Source organism: Diadema setosum, chromosome 1 (assembly GCF_964275005.1).
Source record: "Diadema setosum chromosome 1, eeDiaSeto1, whole genome shotgun sequence".
NCBI classification, from domain to species: domain Eukaryota; kingdom Metazoa; phylum Echinodermata; class Echinoidea; order Diadematoida; family Diadematidae; genus Diadema; species Diadema setosum.
In genome coordinates, this window is record NC_092685.1 from 19377384 (window position 1) to 19392205 (window position 14822).

The 14822-nt window shown below is 39.2% G+C and overlaps 1 protein-coding gene across 1 annotated transcript in view; it reads right to left on the minus strand.

Annotated features, from left to right (window-relative positions):
- Window positions 1-1680: 1680 nt before the first annotated feature.
- The window catches only part of LOC140226125 (gamma-aminobutyric acid type B receptor subunit 2-like), a 65777-nt gene continuing 52635 nt past the window's right edge, over window positions 1681-14822 (minus strand). The window contains exons 7-19 of the mRNA XM_072309854.1: window positions 14002-14259; window positions 12563-12623; window positions 11365-11596; window positions 10064-10278; window positions 8885-8962; window positions 8409-8574; window positions 6129-6261; window positions 5448-5555; window positions 4831-4953; window positions 4288-4434; window positions 3677-3865; window positions 2748-2912; window positions 1681-2235 (exon numbers count right to left, since the gene is read on the minus strand). Of these exons, the coding sequence (XP_072165955.1) occupies window positions 1681-2235; window positions 2748-2912; window positions 3677-3865; window positions 4288-4434; window positions 4831-4953; window positions 5448-5555; window positions 6129-6261; window positions 8409-8574; window positions 8885-8962; window positions 10064-10278; window positions 11365-11596; window positions 12563-12623; window positions 14002-14259 (2430 nt within the window). The remainder of the gene's footprint in view (window positions 2236-2747; window positions 2913-3676; window positions 3866-4287; window positions 4435-4830; window positions 4954-5447; window positions 5556-6128; window positions 6262-8408; window positions 8575-8884; window positions 8963-10063; window positions 10279-11364; window positions 11597-12562; window positions 12624-14001; window positions 14260-14822) is intronic.

Consider the following 14822-nt stretch of genomic DNA (forward strand, 5'->3'; position numbering starts at 1 on the left):
AAAAAAATCGAGTGAAAATTTTCACTCTTAAAGGAGTAACAAAAAAGAGTGAATTTAGAGTGAAATTGGAGTGAATTTTTAGTGAAAATGTTCATTTTCACTCGTTTTAGAGTGACGTCAGGGATCACTCCAAAATCTTCGAGTGATCCCTGAGGTCACTCCAAAATGAGTGAAAATGAACATTTTCACTCGAAATTCACTCCAATTTCACTCTAAATTCACTTTTTTTTTTTTGTATTCACTCCTTCAAGAGTGAATATTTTCACTCGATTTTTTTTTTAGAGAGTACGGAATAGTTTTGTTTTGACTAATTGTAAATAACGAAGGTCACCGTTGAACTACCCATGTGTCTGATCAAGCAATACCACAAACCACCGAAGCCATGTCATGTTAATGGGATGGGATAGTTTTGGTTGAGATGGGGCTTTAGTTGAGATAATGAGAAACTACGTATGAAATATGATGAGAGAGCATACAAATCTCAGAGGAAATAACAAAATGTTATTTAAATCGGTTTTGACATGCCTGAGATATCCAAAATAAGGTGGTCCTAATAAAAGCTACATATAGGTGGGACCCTCCTTTTATTAGGACCACAACCATAACTACCATCCTTTTATTAAACGAACGCCATGACTAAATCCACACCTCAGTAGCTTAGACAAAACTATGAAACATTTAATATCTGCCGTGTTTTGCGATCGTCACAGACGTCTCAAGATCTGATGATGGTTTACACCATTTCATTTTGCCCCCAGCAGATTATTAAGAAATACACTAAAGTGCATGGCACAATGTAAACAATTAACCCTTTTTGTACCAGGGACTTTGGAGAGTGTATACAACATCATGGAATTTTCTGTGCAAATTGAGCACTCAAAGCGAACAAAAAGTTCAATAAGTAAACACACTATTACTTTATACATTTAATCACTGTATACTTTTGAACAAAACAGAAGGCATGCTGCCACCGGGGAAAATCAGCGAAAGTAATGAAACACGCAGAGGTATCAACGGGAACATATCCACACTTTCCCCTTCGTCGCTATAACGTAAAGAAGCGTGATCTCCATCCAATATTCAGGAGTTTTGGACCAAATTTTGGTGTCGAGAAATTTAACATAAAGTATTATCATCAGTGTCGGCATCCTTTTCACATATAAAATGTCAGATTCAAAATGTTAATAGTTATATTGAAACGGTGGTCCCTTTAAAGGGTTAAATGGATGGTACAGTATTGGTGGAGATGAGAATTGGGCTTTTAACTTTTTGCGAGATACCAAGAAAAAACTTATCATATAGTACAGAGCATACCATTTAAGAAGAATTCAAAGTTTTATTTTGATGAAAATCGGGTTTGGAATGACTGAAACATGGAAAAACAAAGTAAAACAAAGCGATCGCAATAAAGTGTGGGTCCCACACTTTATTAGAATCGCTCTTTTTTGGGGGGAGGGGGTATCTCAGCCATTTCAAAACGAATTTTCATCAAATAAACGTTGAATTTCTCATAGAATTACATGTTCTTTCATATTTCATAAGAGGTTTCCCATTATCTCACCAAAAAATTCAGAAACCTGAAGTTAGGTCGCAACCAAAGCTATACGATCCCTTTAAAGTACTACACCATGTTGGACATCTCTCAGTGAATGGGTGTTCCCTCTGAGTCCTCGAAACCTTTCACCTCGATGTAGTATCTGTCGTTTTCATCTGAATAGCTTCCGCTCGCCCGTTAGAGGGCGGACTCGTCAATTCGGTCGGAAGCGCTTCTTCGCCTGACGCCGCTTGTGCCGTCGACGCCGTCGCCGTTGACGACAGGGAGTTCGTTTCTATCGGTTTCCATATTGTTGTAGCACCCTGTCTCGACGGCGAGTTTGTCCTTGAGGATTTCGCCCCACCCGAATGCTCTCCGTCGTCGCTATCAGCGATGAAGCCGCCGTTTCTCAGCCCTGGAGCACAAGAGTGTGCATCGTGCGATGTAATTTTTAGAGCAACATCAGATGTACTCGCTTCTGTCTTTGCTCTGTGCCCGAGGTAAACGTGTTTTGTATCTTCAGTGTTTCCATCGTGAGTTAACGTGTAGACCGAAGATTCGCCCTCATTGTCCAAATGAGCACAACAATTCCCGCAGGAGCATCCACAGAAAAAACCCATACACCGTAATCCGCAGACGTTCCCCCCTGCTTCAGTCATCGTCTGTGGCGTGCTCCCCTCTTTCTTCAGTTTGGCTTCAAGCTACAGAAGGACAATATGTATGAAACAATTCCAATAGATATTAGCATAAATCATATGAAATGAGAATAACTGTTAACTTGAAAGTACAGAACTATCAGCCCCAATAAAAATGTCGCAAACATACTGAGATCACCATTCAAGTTAAACTGAGTGATACATAGAGAAATTTGCTGGGTTATTCTTAACCACGAAATAGTACACAGGTGAATCTCTCGAACTTCTATCGTTTTGTTTCAAAATGACAGCACATGCGATCACAGTGTTGAATACAATCAACCATGATTTTCCAGTTTTTATACAATCTTGGTAAAGCATTCACTTATGTAATGCTAAACATTATTCATATGTATATAGCAACTTACATAAATAATAGAAAAGAAGTTCTACTCCACAACACCATAAATTGAAGACACAAAAGGATGTAATTTAACATAGGTACAAATGAATATCCAAATCAAAAATGGAATCATCAACAGTGAATGGTAAAGCAACTAATAATCAGACATCATTACCACTTTAATCTTTTCCTTGAGGTTTTGGATAACTTTTGCCTGGTCTTGAGAGGATCCTTCACGACTCAAACTCCCTCCAATGTTCACCAGTGATGATACACCTCGACCACCGGGTTTCTTCCCCGTGGCATTTTCTCCAGCAGGGTCTTTGTAGACGGAAATCATCTAGAAAATCAAACAAAAAATTCTTACTAATTTCCGATTCAATCTACTGACATGTTAAATACTAATTACAGTGATCACGTCTATCTAATATGTGCATCTTTAATGCCAACATCGACTCACACAATCACCGGTATAACCGCATAAAAAAAATTCAAGAACAGTGGTACCAAACACTTTTTGCAGCTGGAGTCGTCATTGACTAATTTTGTGCAGAATCTTTCATGCAAGTTATACGGCTTGTGTGGTGGCTATGAAAATATAGACAGAAACGATGTCCATATATCATCACAGTCCAATGAAAATCAGACAGTAAAAACATGTTGTTGTTATCCATTGAAAAACTGGGGTCTTATTGAAGATGATTTGCCCCAGTCTTTAATGATAGCAAATTAAACGATATTACAAACAGATCAAACGAAATTGCTATTGAAACTATGTTGATATAGATCTTTACGGGGAAGCTCATAATAATTGTCTTCATGGAATAATTACCTCCATGAAAGCATGTGTCTTTGATTTGATTATACGATTAAAATTACATGTGCTCTCTTATTATTGGTGCATGGAGATGTAGGCCTATAATACATTAATATGACAGATGTTATATGTCCTTCAGATTGAAAAAAGTGATCTATTGGCTATGGGTAGCTTGCGGATGAGGTGTTTTTACGTCAACGCAAGGGAATGAATACTACAAATAACCAGGAAATATCATCAGTTAAATGAATAAAAACCCAGTTGCGGTGGTCGATCTCGACTCTGACCTTGGGCACGAAGACGACGAGGAGGGTGATGGTTGTACAGAAAATGACGATGAGGGAGAGGAAGATGAAGAGCGAGGAGCGGTCGTCAATGAGCGCGAAGCTGACCCCGACCCCGATGCAGGAGAGAATGACCACGTTGTAGACGCATATACCTATCAGCTTACTGTCGTTTAGGGCTGGGATAGTTACCTGTTTGTAGATAACGGCGATAACATAGACTAACACTTAAGTTTAAAGGGAAGTTTCATGTTCCAATCAGCTAACTGCCGTTTAAGGTTTTGATAGTCACCAGGTAGTAGATGACAGTAATAACACAATAATAGCAATAACACACTTTATATCTTAAAGGGGAAGTTTCTCAAAATATACAGGTGAATTCAGTGAATGCAGAAATATTACTAGAAGACATCAGTGAAGTTTGAGGAATATCGGACTATCCATTCAAAAGTTACAGATATTTCAAGTTTCAGTGCCTCTATTGCTGGATGAGAAGACTACTACAGTTTGTAATGTCGTTGCAGAATAACGATATATAATGTATTAAATATACATAGATCGTGCGCAAAGACGTGGAGTAGAGTCGACCTAAGACTTGCTCTCATATTACCCACCTTTCTCGTCTCCCACGCCAGGAATGCCCCGAACACCAAGAGCAGCCCCTTGTAGCAGTAGATAGCTATCATCCAGTAGTTTATGTAGACCGAGCTGCAGTATTCGATGTAGGGTTGGATGTCAGACAAACGGTCATGAGGATCCACCTGGCATAAGAAAACAAAAGTACAGCAATGTTTTCTGAATCAGTGACTGCCCCGGTGACTGTCTCTCATCATACACTCGTATACCAGATTTCGGTCTGTGCAAGTAGGCCAAGTCATAACACATCTTCATAAGATAATCTCTCCACCAAAGAACTATATTTATAGAATCGCTAGGATAACATGGAGGATCATATCAGGACGATTATACCTTTCGAATATCACATAAGTATGATTCACAAAACAGGGACGAAGGTTATGTTGTTGGGATGGTGCTGGTTTTGTTGGTGTCAGGGAAAAGGGTATATAGGATCTGTGGAGCAGCCAAGCTACCTGTTACCATGGCAACACAAGGGAGTTCTTCCATTTTTGCCTCTGATCCGCTACTAAAAAAATTACCATAGAATAGAGCATCTTTCGATGAAGAACCATTGGGTCTAAGATCTGCCAGGAGAGAAGGATGCCGAAGTCGATGATGACGAGAACGAATACCATGAGATAGAGGTGCTCGTCACGGACGATCTGGGATACGAAAGAATGAAATGAAGCCATCATTATCAGAAAAGAAAAGTTACTGCTTCAACCAAGCTTAAATTCAACGTGGAAAAGTATTTTCAGGATAAGAGATGGCGCGAAACCATCATAAGGTTAACTTTAGCATGGTAATGTAGCAACGTGGAGATCAGATTCGGCTTATAATCTTTAAAATTATCCACAGTTTACTGTGAAAAAAAAAAATTGTTTAGGCATACATGCCGCCGAAAGCTACTTCTTTGACAATGTGGCCATTTACTTTTAGTTGCGTTGATATTCTTCTGATCCAAAGTTTAAATTTGTCCACACGATTATGATTCATGTATTGCACAGCAAAACTTTGATTCTGAACAAGGCACAATGTTAGAAACTCCACAATGCTGTAATAATGTAGAGCCATAATGCGAGTGCAGGCATCATACATGTCGACAAAGGAAGGAAATGAAGTACTGTCTATAGAGCGATATAAGGTGTGCACGAACCCTCCGTTTTGGCGTCTTGAACGAGGCTACTCGATGCACTCTCCATGTTTTGCTGAACATGGCACCAAAGGCAAACACAAAACCCAGGGAGATGATCCAGTTTCTCGCCTGTTAGAAAAGACGATATGGAATTATTATGAGGTGGCATTTTAGTTAACGAAGATATTTCTCGCCAGTTGGCATATATTATGGTTGGTGTCGCCCATTTTTCTGCACGACACTCAAGTGGACATGATAAAAAGTGGACTGTACTCTCTTGCTATTGAATAACACTGCTCTGAGGCACAAGTCAACAGAGCCTTTCAAGCGAGCTGTTTGTTTGTCTTATCTAATCATAAAGACTTACTGTCCTATATAACATATGTGATTACACGATGATATGCACTGTATATCCCCAATTTATTTCATAACTTCGTAGGCAGCGACAGAAACAGGAAGTATAGAGGCCACATTCTTATTCAGTAAAACTACATCAAATGGGATTATTAGTCTACACGAGGCGGTTATAGGTTTCCTCAAAAAGGCATCGGTTTAACAAAACATTGAATGTGAACTTAAGTTTGACTGCACACTTGAACGGTTGGGTTTTATTAGAGCTTATGAAGTGTACTTTAGGAACAGAATATCTCAGTCTTTCATTGTCAGACGCAATTTTTTTTTTCTTGTGACGTGAAAGTGTACCATGCAAATCTTTTCGCTGCCTTCAGGACCAATGATGTTTTTGTCCAGTCCGTAGACAAAGATCCAAACATAGGCCATGACGCTACCCAGGATGATGAGGTTGTTCAGGTTTGGGCTGGATAACTTGACGAACCTACAGAAAACATGACAAGCCAAATCATATGATTGTGTTGTGATACGATTTAATAAGCGTTGCACAGCCAGAGATCCTATATATTGGAGACTCTCAACGTTTGGTGAAAAGTTTTGTTGAAACCCGCTTTATGTAGGCGCCTATCTCAGAACGAGAAGGTGACTTATCTACACTCGCCAATGCATCAAGGCATATCTTCAATTCTCAAGGAAAGGCGCTTATATTACAGGCGAATTTTTGGAATCTGTCTTCTAATCTATCACTCTCCCTGAACGAGTTCCCGTAGCGAGTTCCATCGATTTGCCATTTCGCCTTTTCATCTGTAAGGTCACATTGGCATGTTTTAACAAGTTAATACTAAAGCATCCGTATTTGAAGCAAAAATAATATTATTTTGTTTAAAAAAAAGATCAATGACAATTACATCACTAATGTACTTGTGGACCTGCCTATCACGCAAGATAGGCACAATGTGTGTTTGACTACCAACGCCCATTCCTTGTCAAATTTTGGGGTTTCCCTGGGTACTTAATAATGTGGCACGAAGTCCCTGCACAAAGTTACATGAAACACACACATACATACACAGGCACACACACACACACGAGCAAACGCATTGTTACAGAAAAAAAGCACAAGTAAGCCAGCTACACAATCAGCTATAATGTACAGTAAATCATATTACACCGCAAACGTAGTATCGTAGTATTCATCATACTTTTAGGAAGCATGCAAATGGAATAACTAACCCACGTCCAAAAGGTTATAAAATGAATTGATCAATCCGTCGCTATTCCATTCAAATACTGTTGGATGCTAAATTCTGTGTTGAAATGTAACTTCGGCTTTAGCGAGAGCAGAATAGAACCATGCGATTGTTTGGCAAAGGGTACACACTCTTTCAGACAAGCTAACGATAAGAAATTAAAAACCCGCGTGCACACCCACACATTTTTCGCAATTGATAACAATATGATGTGCACACACTGTGTAAATTGATTTCATGGCCAAATAGATGCAATACCGATTTCGAATGACTCAGCATTCAAGTAATGTGCAAATTAATGCCCCGTCACTGACCAGGCACGCTAATCTGAAAACATTAAACTGCACATTACTTGAATATGAGACCATTCTGAAGCAAATTATTTTCACACAACAATAGATATATAATGTACTCTTAAATAAATCCCACAAGGATTGGAACAATCATCCTCCAGCATTCCCACTGATTCCCACTGATCAGTTACTAGCCATCCCCTTTAAACAATTTCACCGACAATTCACCCGGAAAGCAAACAAAAGTTGAAGCTCGTGCACTTTTTTTTTGTTGGTCAAATTGATTAAAAAGTATGGAGAGTAAATTATGTAATTAATCTACACATAAGACTAAAAACTCCCTTGGATTTGAAAGGAAGAGGGGAGTTTAGTTCCAATTTGACACCATTGGTTTCACCGACACATGCAATACATTCTTGTGTAATATCATGTGCATATTCGTCGAAGTGCAATTTCACATTATGCTTCATGTTGAATTAAATAATCAAATGGATAGATTAAAATCACACAAACAGAATGATAGGATTCTGATCAAAATCGAACTGAAAGAAGGGATGTTACCAAAAGACTGTCACGTGTCTTCAAGTGTCAATTATAGGAACAACCACCTCGGGAAATTGGCGGAGGTGATGATTAATATCGCTGTCTAATAAAGTTTCCCTTGACCTACACATCTATCTCCACTTAATTTCATTTTTTCCCACATGAAGTAAGGAAAATAAGTTGTATCCTTCGCCTGATATTATTAGTCTTGTTATGACTCTGCAACATTAGCATTTAGGGGAATGTAGGGGGTTTTCCATAAAATTTCTGACCAAAAGCAGATTCTTTTCCTTCAGTTGCATCCGTTCGGGGAAAATATAACATTCATTTCTATTTTTATAATTATAGATTGACCTGTATAGATAACTATAGATTGATGTGCATGCATCTTACGAGCTTTTCGTTCTGAGCTCGTGTTCTGATTTGCAAGAATATGTTGTTTTTCTTGAATGACAATTCCTCGTTAATTTGTTTATGGTCTGTTTATTTGTTTGTTTGCAAACCGGCGATGTGCAAATTTCCATACCGTTGCGGCATTCACTCACTTTTGATTCCTAAACCTGACGTTGAAGGAGAGAAAGACAACTGCCATAACGATGCCGAGGAGCGCAACGGACGCCATCACGATGTAGAGACGGAATGTGATGCCCAAGTACATCTCGTTGACCATCCGGATGACCTTGGGGGTTCTGTCCGGAGGAATCATACCATCTATGGATATCATTGAAGGAAAGAGAAAGACTCGAATTTTCAGCCCGTCACAGAATGAATAGGTTTTTATTATCATTATTATTATCATTATTATTATTATTATTATTATTATTATTATTATTATTATTATATCGATTACAACTTTCTTAGTTGTTAAAGGAACAGGATATTTGGCCCTATGATCAATCTTTAGTGCTATATAATTCTAATGACTTTCATAAACTATTGCTGTGTTCTCTTTTACAGATTGACAGATTGATAGAACAGATTAAAAAAATAATCGACATGCGATGTTGGTGTTCGTACATACCGGGGAAGAGTACTTCAGTGTCTATCCGCAGGTCATCGTCCAGAGTATGATATCGCCCAATTCGTTGCTGGCTATATTCTGGAACCAAAGAAAGAGCATAATGGAACAATCCGTCACGAATTAAGAAATCCTATGGTGTCTCTTCAGAGGTTAGGAATCCTAATCAAATGCTTTTGAAGGCAAGACTACCATGATTATCTCCATTATTATCATATCTGCCCACAAACGGAGCAACTGTTGAGTGTTCATTTTTTTTCCCCCCGGAAGGCAAAATATCTACTCATAATCGCCCCACCACCCCCATCGATAAAAAAGGGGGAAAAAGAACAAAAGCTTAACTTTCTGAGGCAGTTGTTTATATGTTTATATAGTTATATTCATTTTCCAGGTTTGTAAGTGAAGTTTTCTCCCAATCTCAAACCTTACATTATTAAGAGTTTCTTATTCGCATTTTGCATACAAATACATTTCTTTAAAGACAAAGTAATGTAATATATAATGCGATATAATATAACATGGAAATCATTGAGGTCTATATATGCATTGAAATGAATGGGGCTTCACGACGGACTTGCGATTTTACTTTTTGAAGCATAACTGATGAATGGAACCCCTAATATGCCTTCCTCGTCTTGCTGAGATAATTGTTGTTGAGATTAGAATGGCCTGTATAAGGAGAACTGTTGTGCAATTTTCCAATGTTTTTGACTGCTTCATGGCATTTCCAAGCGCTACTCAAGTGAGTCATATTCGTCTATGCGAAAAGTGTTCATCACTTTGATTTAGATATACGATATAATTTGCTATACGTGATTCGCACGTTGGAATGGACACTGTATCGTTGGGCTGTTTCCAATTATGAAACACTATTGTCAACACTTCTTCACATTTTGAAACTGCTGTAATAAAGAACGCTTTGGATATTCTTCTGTTCCTCAATTCTATTGAGGGAATTAAGGCTAGAACCCATCCTCTCTTCCCATACATTATTCAACCAGTCAACATACCGTTAAGTAACTTTATTTGAGTCACCTTAGGTTTATTGCAAATTAACGTGAAATAGATAATACTAAGGTAGTTCGGGAAAAAAACGCATGCATGGTACAAGCCACCATTAATACTCTAGAATCAAATGTTGAAAGGATTATGGTGGGCATTCCAGAATGATTTATTCCTCACCGGCTTGGCGTGAGCAAATGTAGGGGTACATTTTGCCGCAATCAACGACCAAGAGATCCACGCCCTGGTTGAGATCGATCACGACGCACCCTGGGGCTGACGGCGACGAAATTGACGTCCACGTATCGCTCAAATTCACCTCGGAGAGTTTCTCCTCGCCAGACAAGCTGGTTCGCCACACCTCTCCACTGGTGTTCACGTAAAGCCCCAGCCACCTGAAGATGAAAGTTGAATTGAAATGACAACTTCCCTCATAACCAATTGGTAAAGTTTTTCCTGTCTACGTCATCACTGTTCTTGCTCTCATAGGCTATTTTATTTCCAAATGCGTCCTGCTCCAACAGTACAGTATTAGTAAGAACAGGGAGGTGGGAAGAACTGGTAAGAATTACTCACACAATGTACCTTTTTAAAAGTTTAACACACTGAGGCGATAGGCGATGTTGCTTTGACTGTTTTGAAGATATTGAGAGTGATAATGCCAGAAATAAATGTTGTGCATTATTTGTTTTATGAATTTTAAAACAGACCATTGTCGTCTGATAAATCCCACTCATCTCAAAGTTCATATGTCAGTAGATCGACATCTAACGTAGCTGTAACGTTGGATCTTAAACCAGGCAAGATATCAAATTGGGTCTGACTCCAACATGATTTCAAATGTAGTCGGTCTACATTCCACAGCAGTCATTTTCGCGAGAAAATAGAATGATGAAATATATCGCCTGGTCACCATCGCGTAGGGAAAGTGCTAATGACATCTCATCACTACTTAATTACGTATGACAGGTCGTAAGAAAGAGTAGGTATATAGTGCAGAATAAATGCCTGCATGGTCACCTGTACCCTCTCGCCCAATTATCTGAATAAAATCTACTTCATCATTTCATCATGGTTTTATCTGTTCAATACTGTTAAACTACAGGCAAACGCTGACAGTCCTGTGTACCATGATCGTGTACGACAAAGATACATGGGATTTGAAATCGAAGGAAATAAGTAAGATTTAGCTTTTCTTGACTTTGATTTGGGTGCACGTCATGAAACCGACACCCACGAGTCATACAGCCCATGAGTCATACATCCAAAGAGTTATACAGCCCACGTGTCATACAGCCCATGAGTTCGACACTGTTAGGCAAACAAGGCCCACGAGACCGACACATGAGGCCCCGTGCTGTAACGTCGAAATCGTGGGCTATTCTTACCTAGTGTCGAACTCATGGGTTGTATGACTCGTGGGTGTCGGTCTGGTGAAATGACCTCGTTGATTTAACATTTAAGCGAGGAACATATTTTACCATCGACTGTACAAAGCGATGTCGTCTGGCCGTTCGTCCATGACTGTCTTCACCATCAGTTCGATGTCCACCCGCTCGTACATCGGAGCCAATATCGATCCTTCACCGTGATCATAGAGACATGCGATTCTAGCCTCAGACCAGGTCCTGGTTTGGTCCACAAATCTTAGGCACATGGAACCGCTCAGGAGCGCTTCCTCGTTAAGGCCCTCTCGATGCTGCTTACAGCCAACTACAGTATGTCCCCCCAAAAAATACAATCAGATTTTCGCATTGATAACACCCAATATGATTGAACTGTCTAAATGCTACTTCAGGGTCTTAAAATATAACATCTTAGCTCTATTTTGCAGAAAACCCCATTCAATTTGGTTAAGCGGTCACAGAGAACCTTTAATGTGGATTGTTTTAAAGCATGTCATGAGTCTGATTCTTCCAAGTTTAGCACTTGGATGCTGAGGGAAGAGATTCCGACATGCTCTACAAAATTCCTAATTTCTCTTTGACCACTGAAGCAAATCGAATGGGGTTTTCTGTAAGATGTGGGCAGTGAGTTATAGTTTTGTACCCTGAAATTGTATTTGGATTGATTCGTTGTAATTTTTGGGGGACATACGGTATAGTGCAAGGTATAGAGCAACAGTAGATAAGATAAATTTGTGTCTAGGGCCTTTTATTTTCGTGCGAATGGCCTTGGAGCAAATAATTCTATACTTGAAAGTTGAAAATGTCATTCATCGATTTCAACTTAACATACAGTGCACTCCCGTTATAACGAACACGGTTATAACGAAATTCCGGTTATAACGAAGTAAAAATTCGGGCCGTAACGTTAAGCACTTTATGTATTTTTATTGTTTATTTGTTCGGTTATAACGAAATTTCGATACAACGAAAGAAAACTGCCGGTCCCGAGGACTTCGTTATAACGGGAGTCCACTGTATAATTTCTGTCATATTTTCTACGCATTTTTTATTACTTAAAAGCAGTTCCACTCCACAGATGAGCAGACAATTCAATAATTTCGCCCTCCCCGCTTCAATTTTCTGCATGTTTTCTACATATAGGTCTACGTACAGATTATTTTGGTGTGACTTTAAAAAGAAAACAAACAAATAAACAAACAAAAAAACATCGTACACAGGTTTTGTAACAGTAACAATACGAGAGGAATGAACGTTAAAGCTTATAGCTCACGTTTAAGCTGCTTGATGGCACAATCCGTGATTCTGTCCCCATCTTTAAACGTAACCATACCCTGGTGTTTCAGAGGAAAAACAATAAGAATAAGGTGACGATATCAATATTGCGGACTTTGACAACTCTGAATGAAAGAGATCTGGTAAGCATGTTAATCTAATGAGGCATATCTTTAGATTTAAAAGACACAGTACAATGAGAAATAGAGGAAAACAACGACATCTGCTGCATTTACCTTTCCAAATATTTATTTGTGTGTGCGTGTGTGTGTGTGTGTGTGTGTGTGTGTGTGTGTGTTCCTTAGAGTAATTCTCGTTAGACATTACACCCTTTGATATCAGTTTATAGGGGAAAAAATACAATACACAGCATCTGCTGCATTACCTATCCAAACATTCATTGTTTCTTCTGCCGTTCTTGGAGTAATTCTCGTCAAGTATCACATCCTTTGATATCATAATGGAAATTGTATGACAAAAGTTTTTCAGTGTGTTGACGATATCAAATACTGGGTATATCTGACTAATTTATTGGCAAATAACAATTTAAGTTAAATCTCCTACACCCTACCAACTTGACAAACTTTCGCTACCAGATAAGCACGACGAGTGTTAAGTAAAGGAGATACATGAATGAGAGCAAAGAGCAATAAAAATAGATAGACAAACCAGGGAGGTGTTACAGAGATGGAGTAGCAACTCTTCGTAATTCATGCAAACACATGTTTGGGTTCAAGGCGTTACAATGGGATGTCTAGCATTCCATTACGCTCTGAAGTCATGCTCGGCACCGCTCTAGTTGCAAGACGAAGTTCGGAGACGAAGAACGCATTTCACCTTTCGTTGAATTACAAGCTTTATTTCACCGCAAAATTTTAAATGAAATACTCGAATTGATTTAGAACAGTTTAGGAAAGAATTCAATATTATTAACATGTATTTCTAGTTTCTTCGTAATTCGCAAATCGAAAGGAAATGAAAATTAGGCCCTCTTAAAAACCTATTTTTTTTTCTATAATGCGCACATTTCCGCATGTTGATTTTCTATCTATTGATAAGGGGATATTTTGATCTTTCAAATAAAGTACTCCGTTAAAGCGTGTTCCAGCGTGTTTTTAAATTATTTGCTGTTAAAATTGTGAGTTTTACGCTGCATTTTGATTCGCTGCTCCAATTCAAGGTACACAAATTCATTGTTGCCATCACATTGAATGAGAGAGCGAATTGCAGTAGGAGCAAATATTTCTAGATGTGAGAGCGCTAGTCCCGATTATTGATGCTCTCTTTTGTCAAAGCACATGGGTAACACCTGTAGTTGAACGCATAACTTCTCGGCGGTGCCGCGCATGACTTCAAAGGAGAGCTTTAGTTGCCTCTCCTTCTCTGTAACACCTCCCTGGACAAACAAGCAATCGAACACTGGGCGTCGACAGTTACCGTTACACCTCTGAATTCTGTGACGTTAAGGTTGTCGAAGAACAGTCTTCCTAGTTCATTGTCGTCGTAGTTGAAATCTTCCAGTCGCTTCCAGCGGTCAGACGAGCTGTTCTGGAGGGCTGACGCGGTCCGATTCAGCATGAGGGCGATGGCCCAGACTGTATCGTAGGCGGGAGCACCGTATAGTGTCGGGGTCTTCCCTCTGTTCTGTGGAAGATTAAATTTCGCGTAGTAGGCCTGCTGGTAGCTCTCCGCCGTCTGATAGGAGGAACACAGGTGGTTGTGGCTCGGCAGGGTGTGGTTGATGTTGGATGGCATTGGATGGCGTTGGGTGAGTGGAAAATAGATGGATGGGATGGCAAGGAGCAAATAACGTCGCCATCAATTCGTGTATTTATTTTAATAATAAAAAAAAAATACAGCTATACCACTCGGATTCAATCGGGAAATAGGCCTACGCCATTAAAAAGTTTCTGTTGATTTTCCACGATGATAATGGTGATTGGTAGTTCCAGTACAATGAATTTCACATTCTTCAGGATTACCAAATCGCCTCGTAGACAAAAAACAACAACCCCAAAATCCCCCGAAACTGAGAAAGAATCACTAAAAACTTTGCTATCAATGAATATTATGAAATACATGTAATTGGTCCAGTATTGCATCAATAAGTTTATCATGCTTTTGATTATTGCCCAAGTAGTGACACGTCATGGCGGTGCATTGTGTTAGTGCCCCAGTATTAGGGTGAGCATCAATATGAAGAGTAACTGCGCATATGATTTTGATGGCGTGTGTGTGTGTGTGTGTGTTTGTGTCGG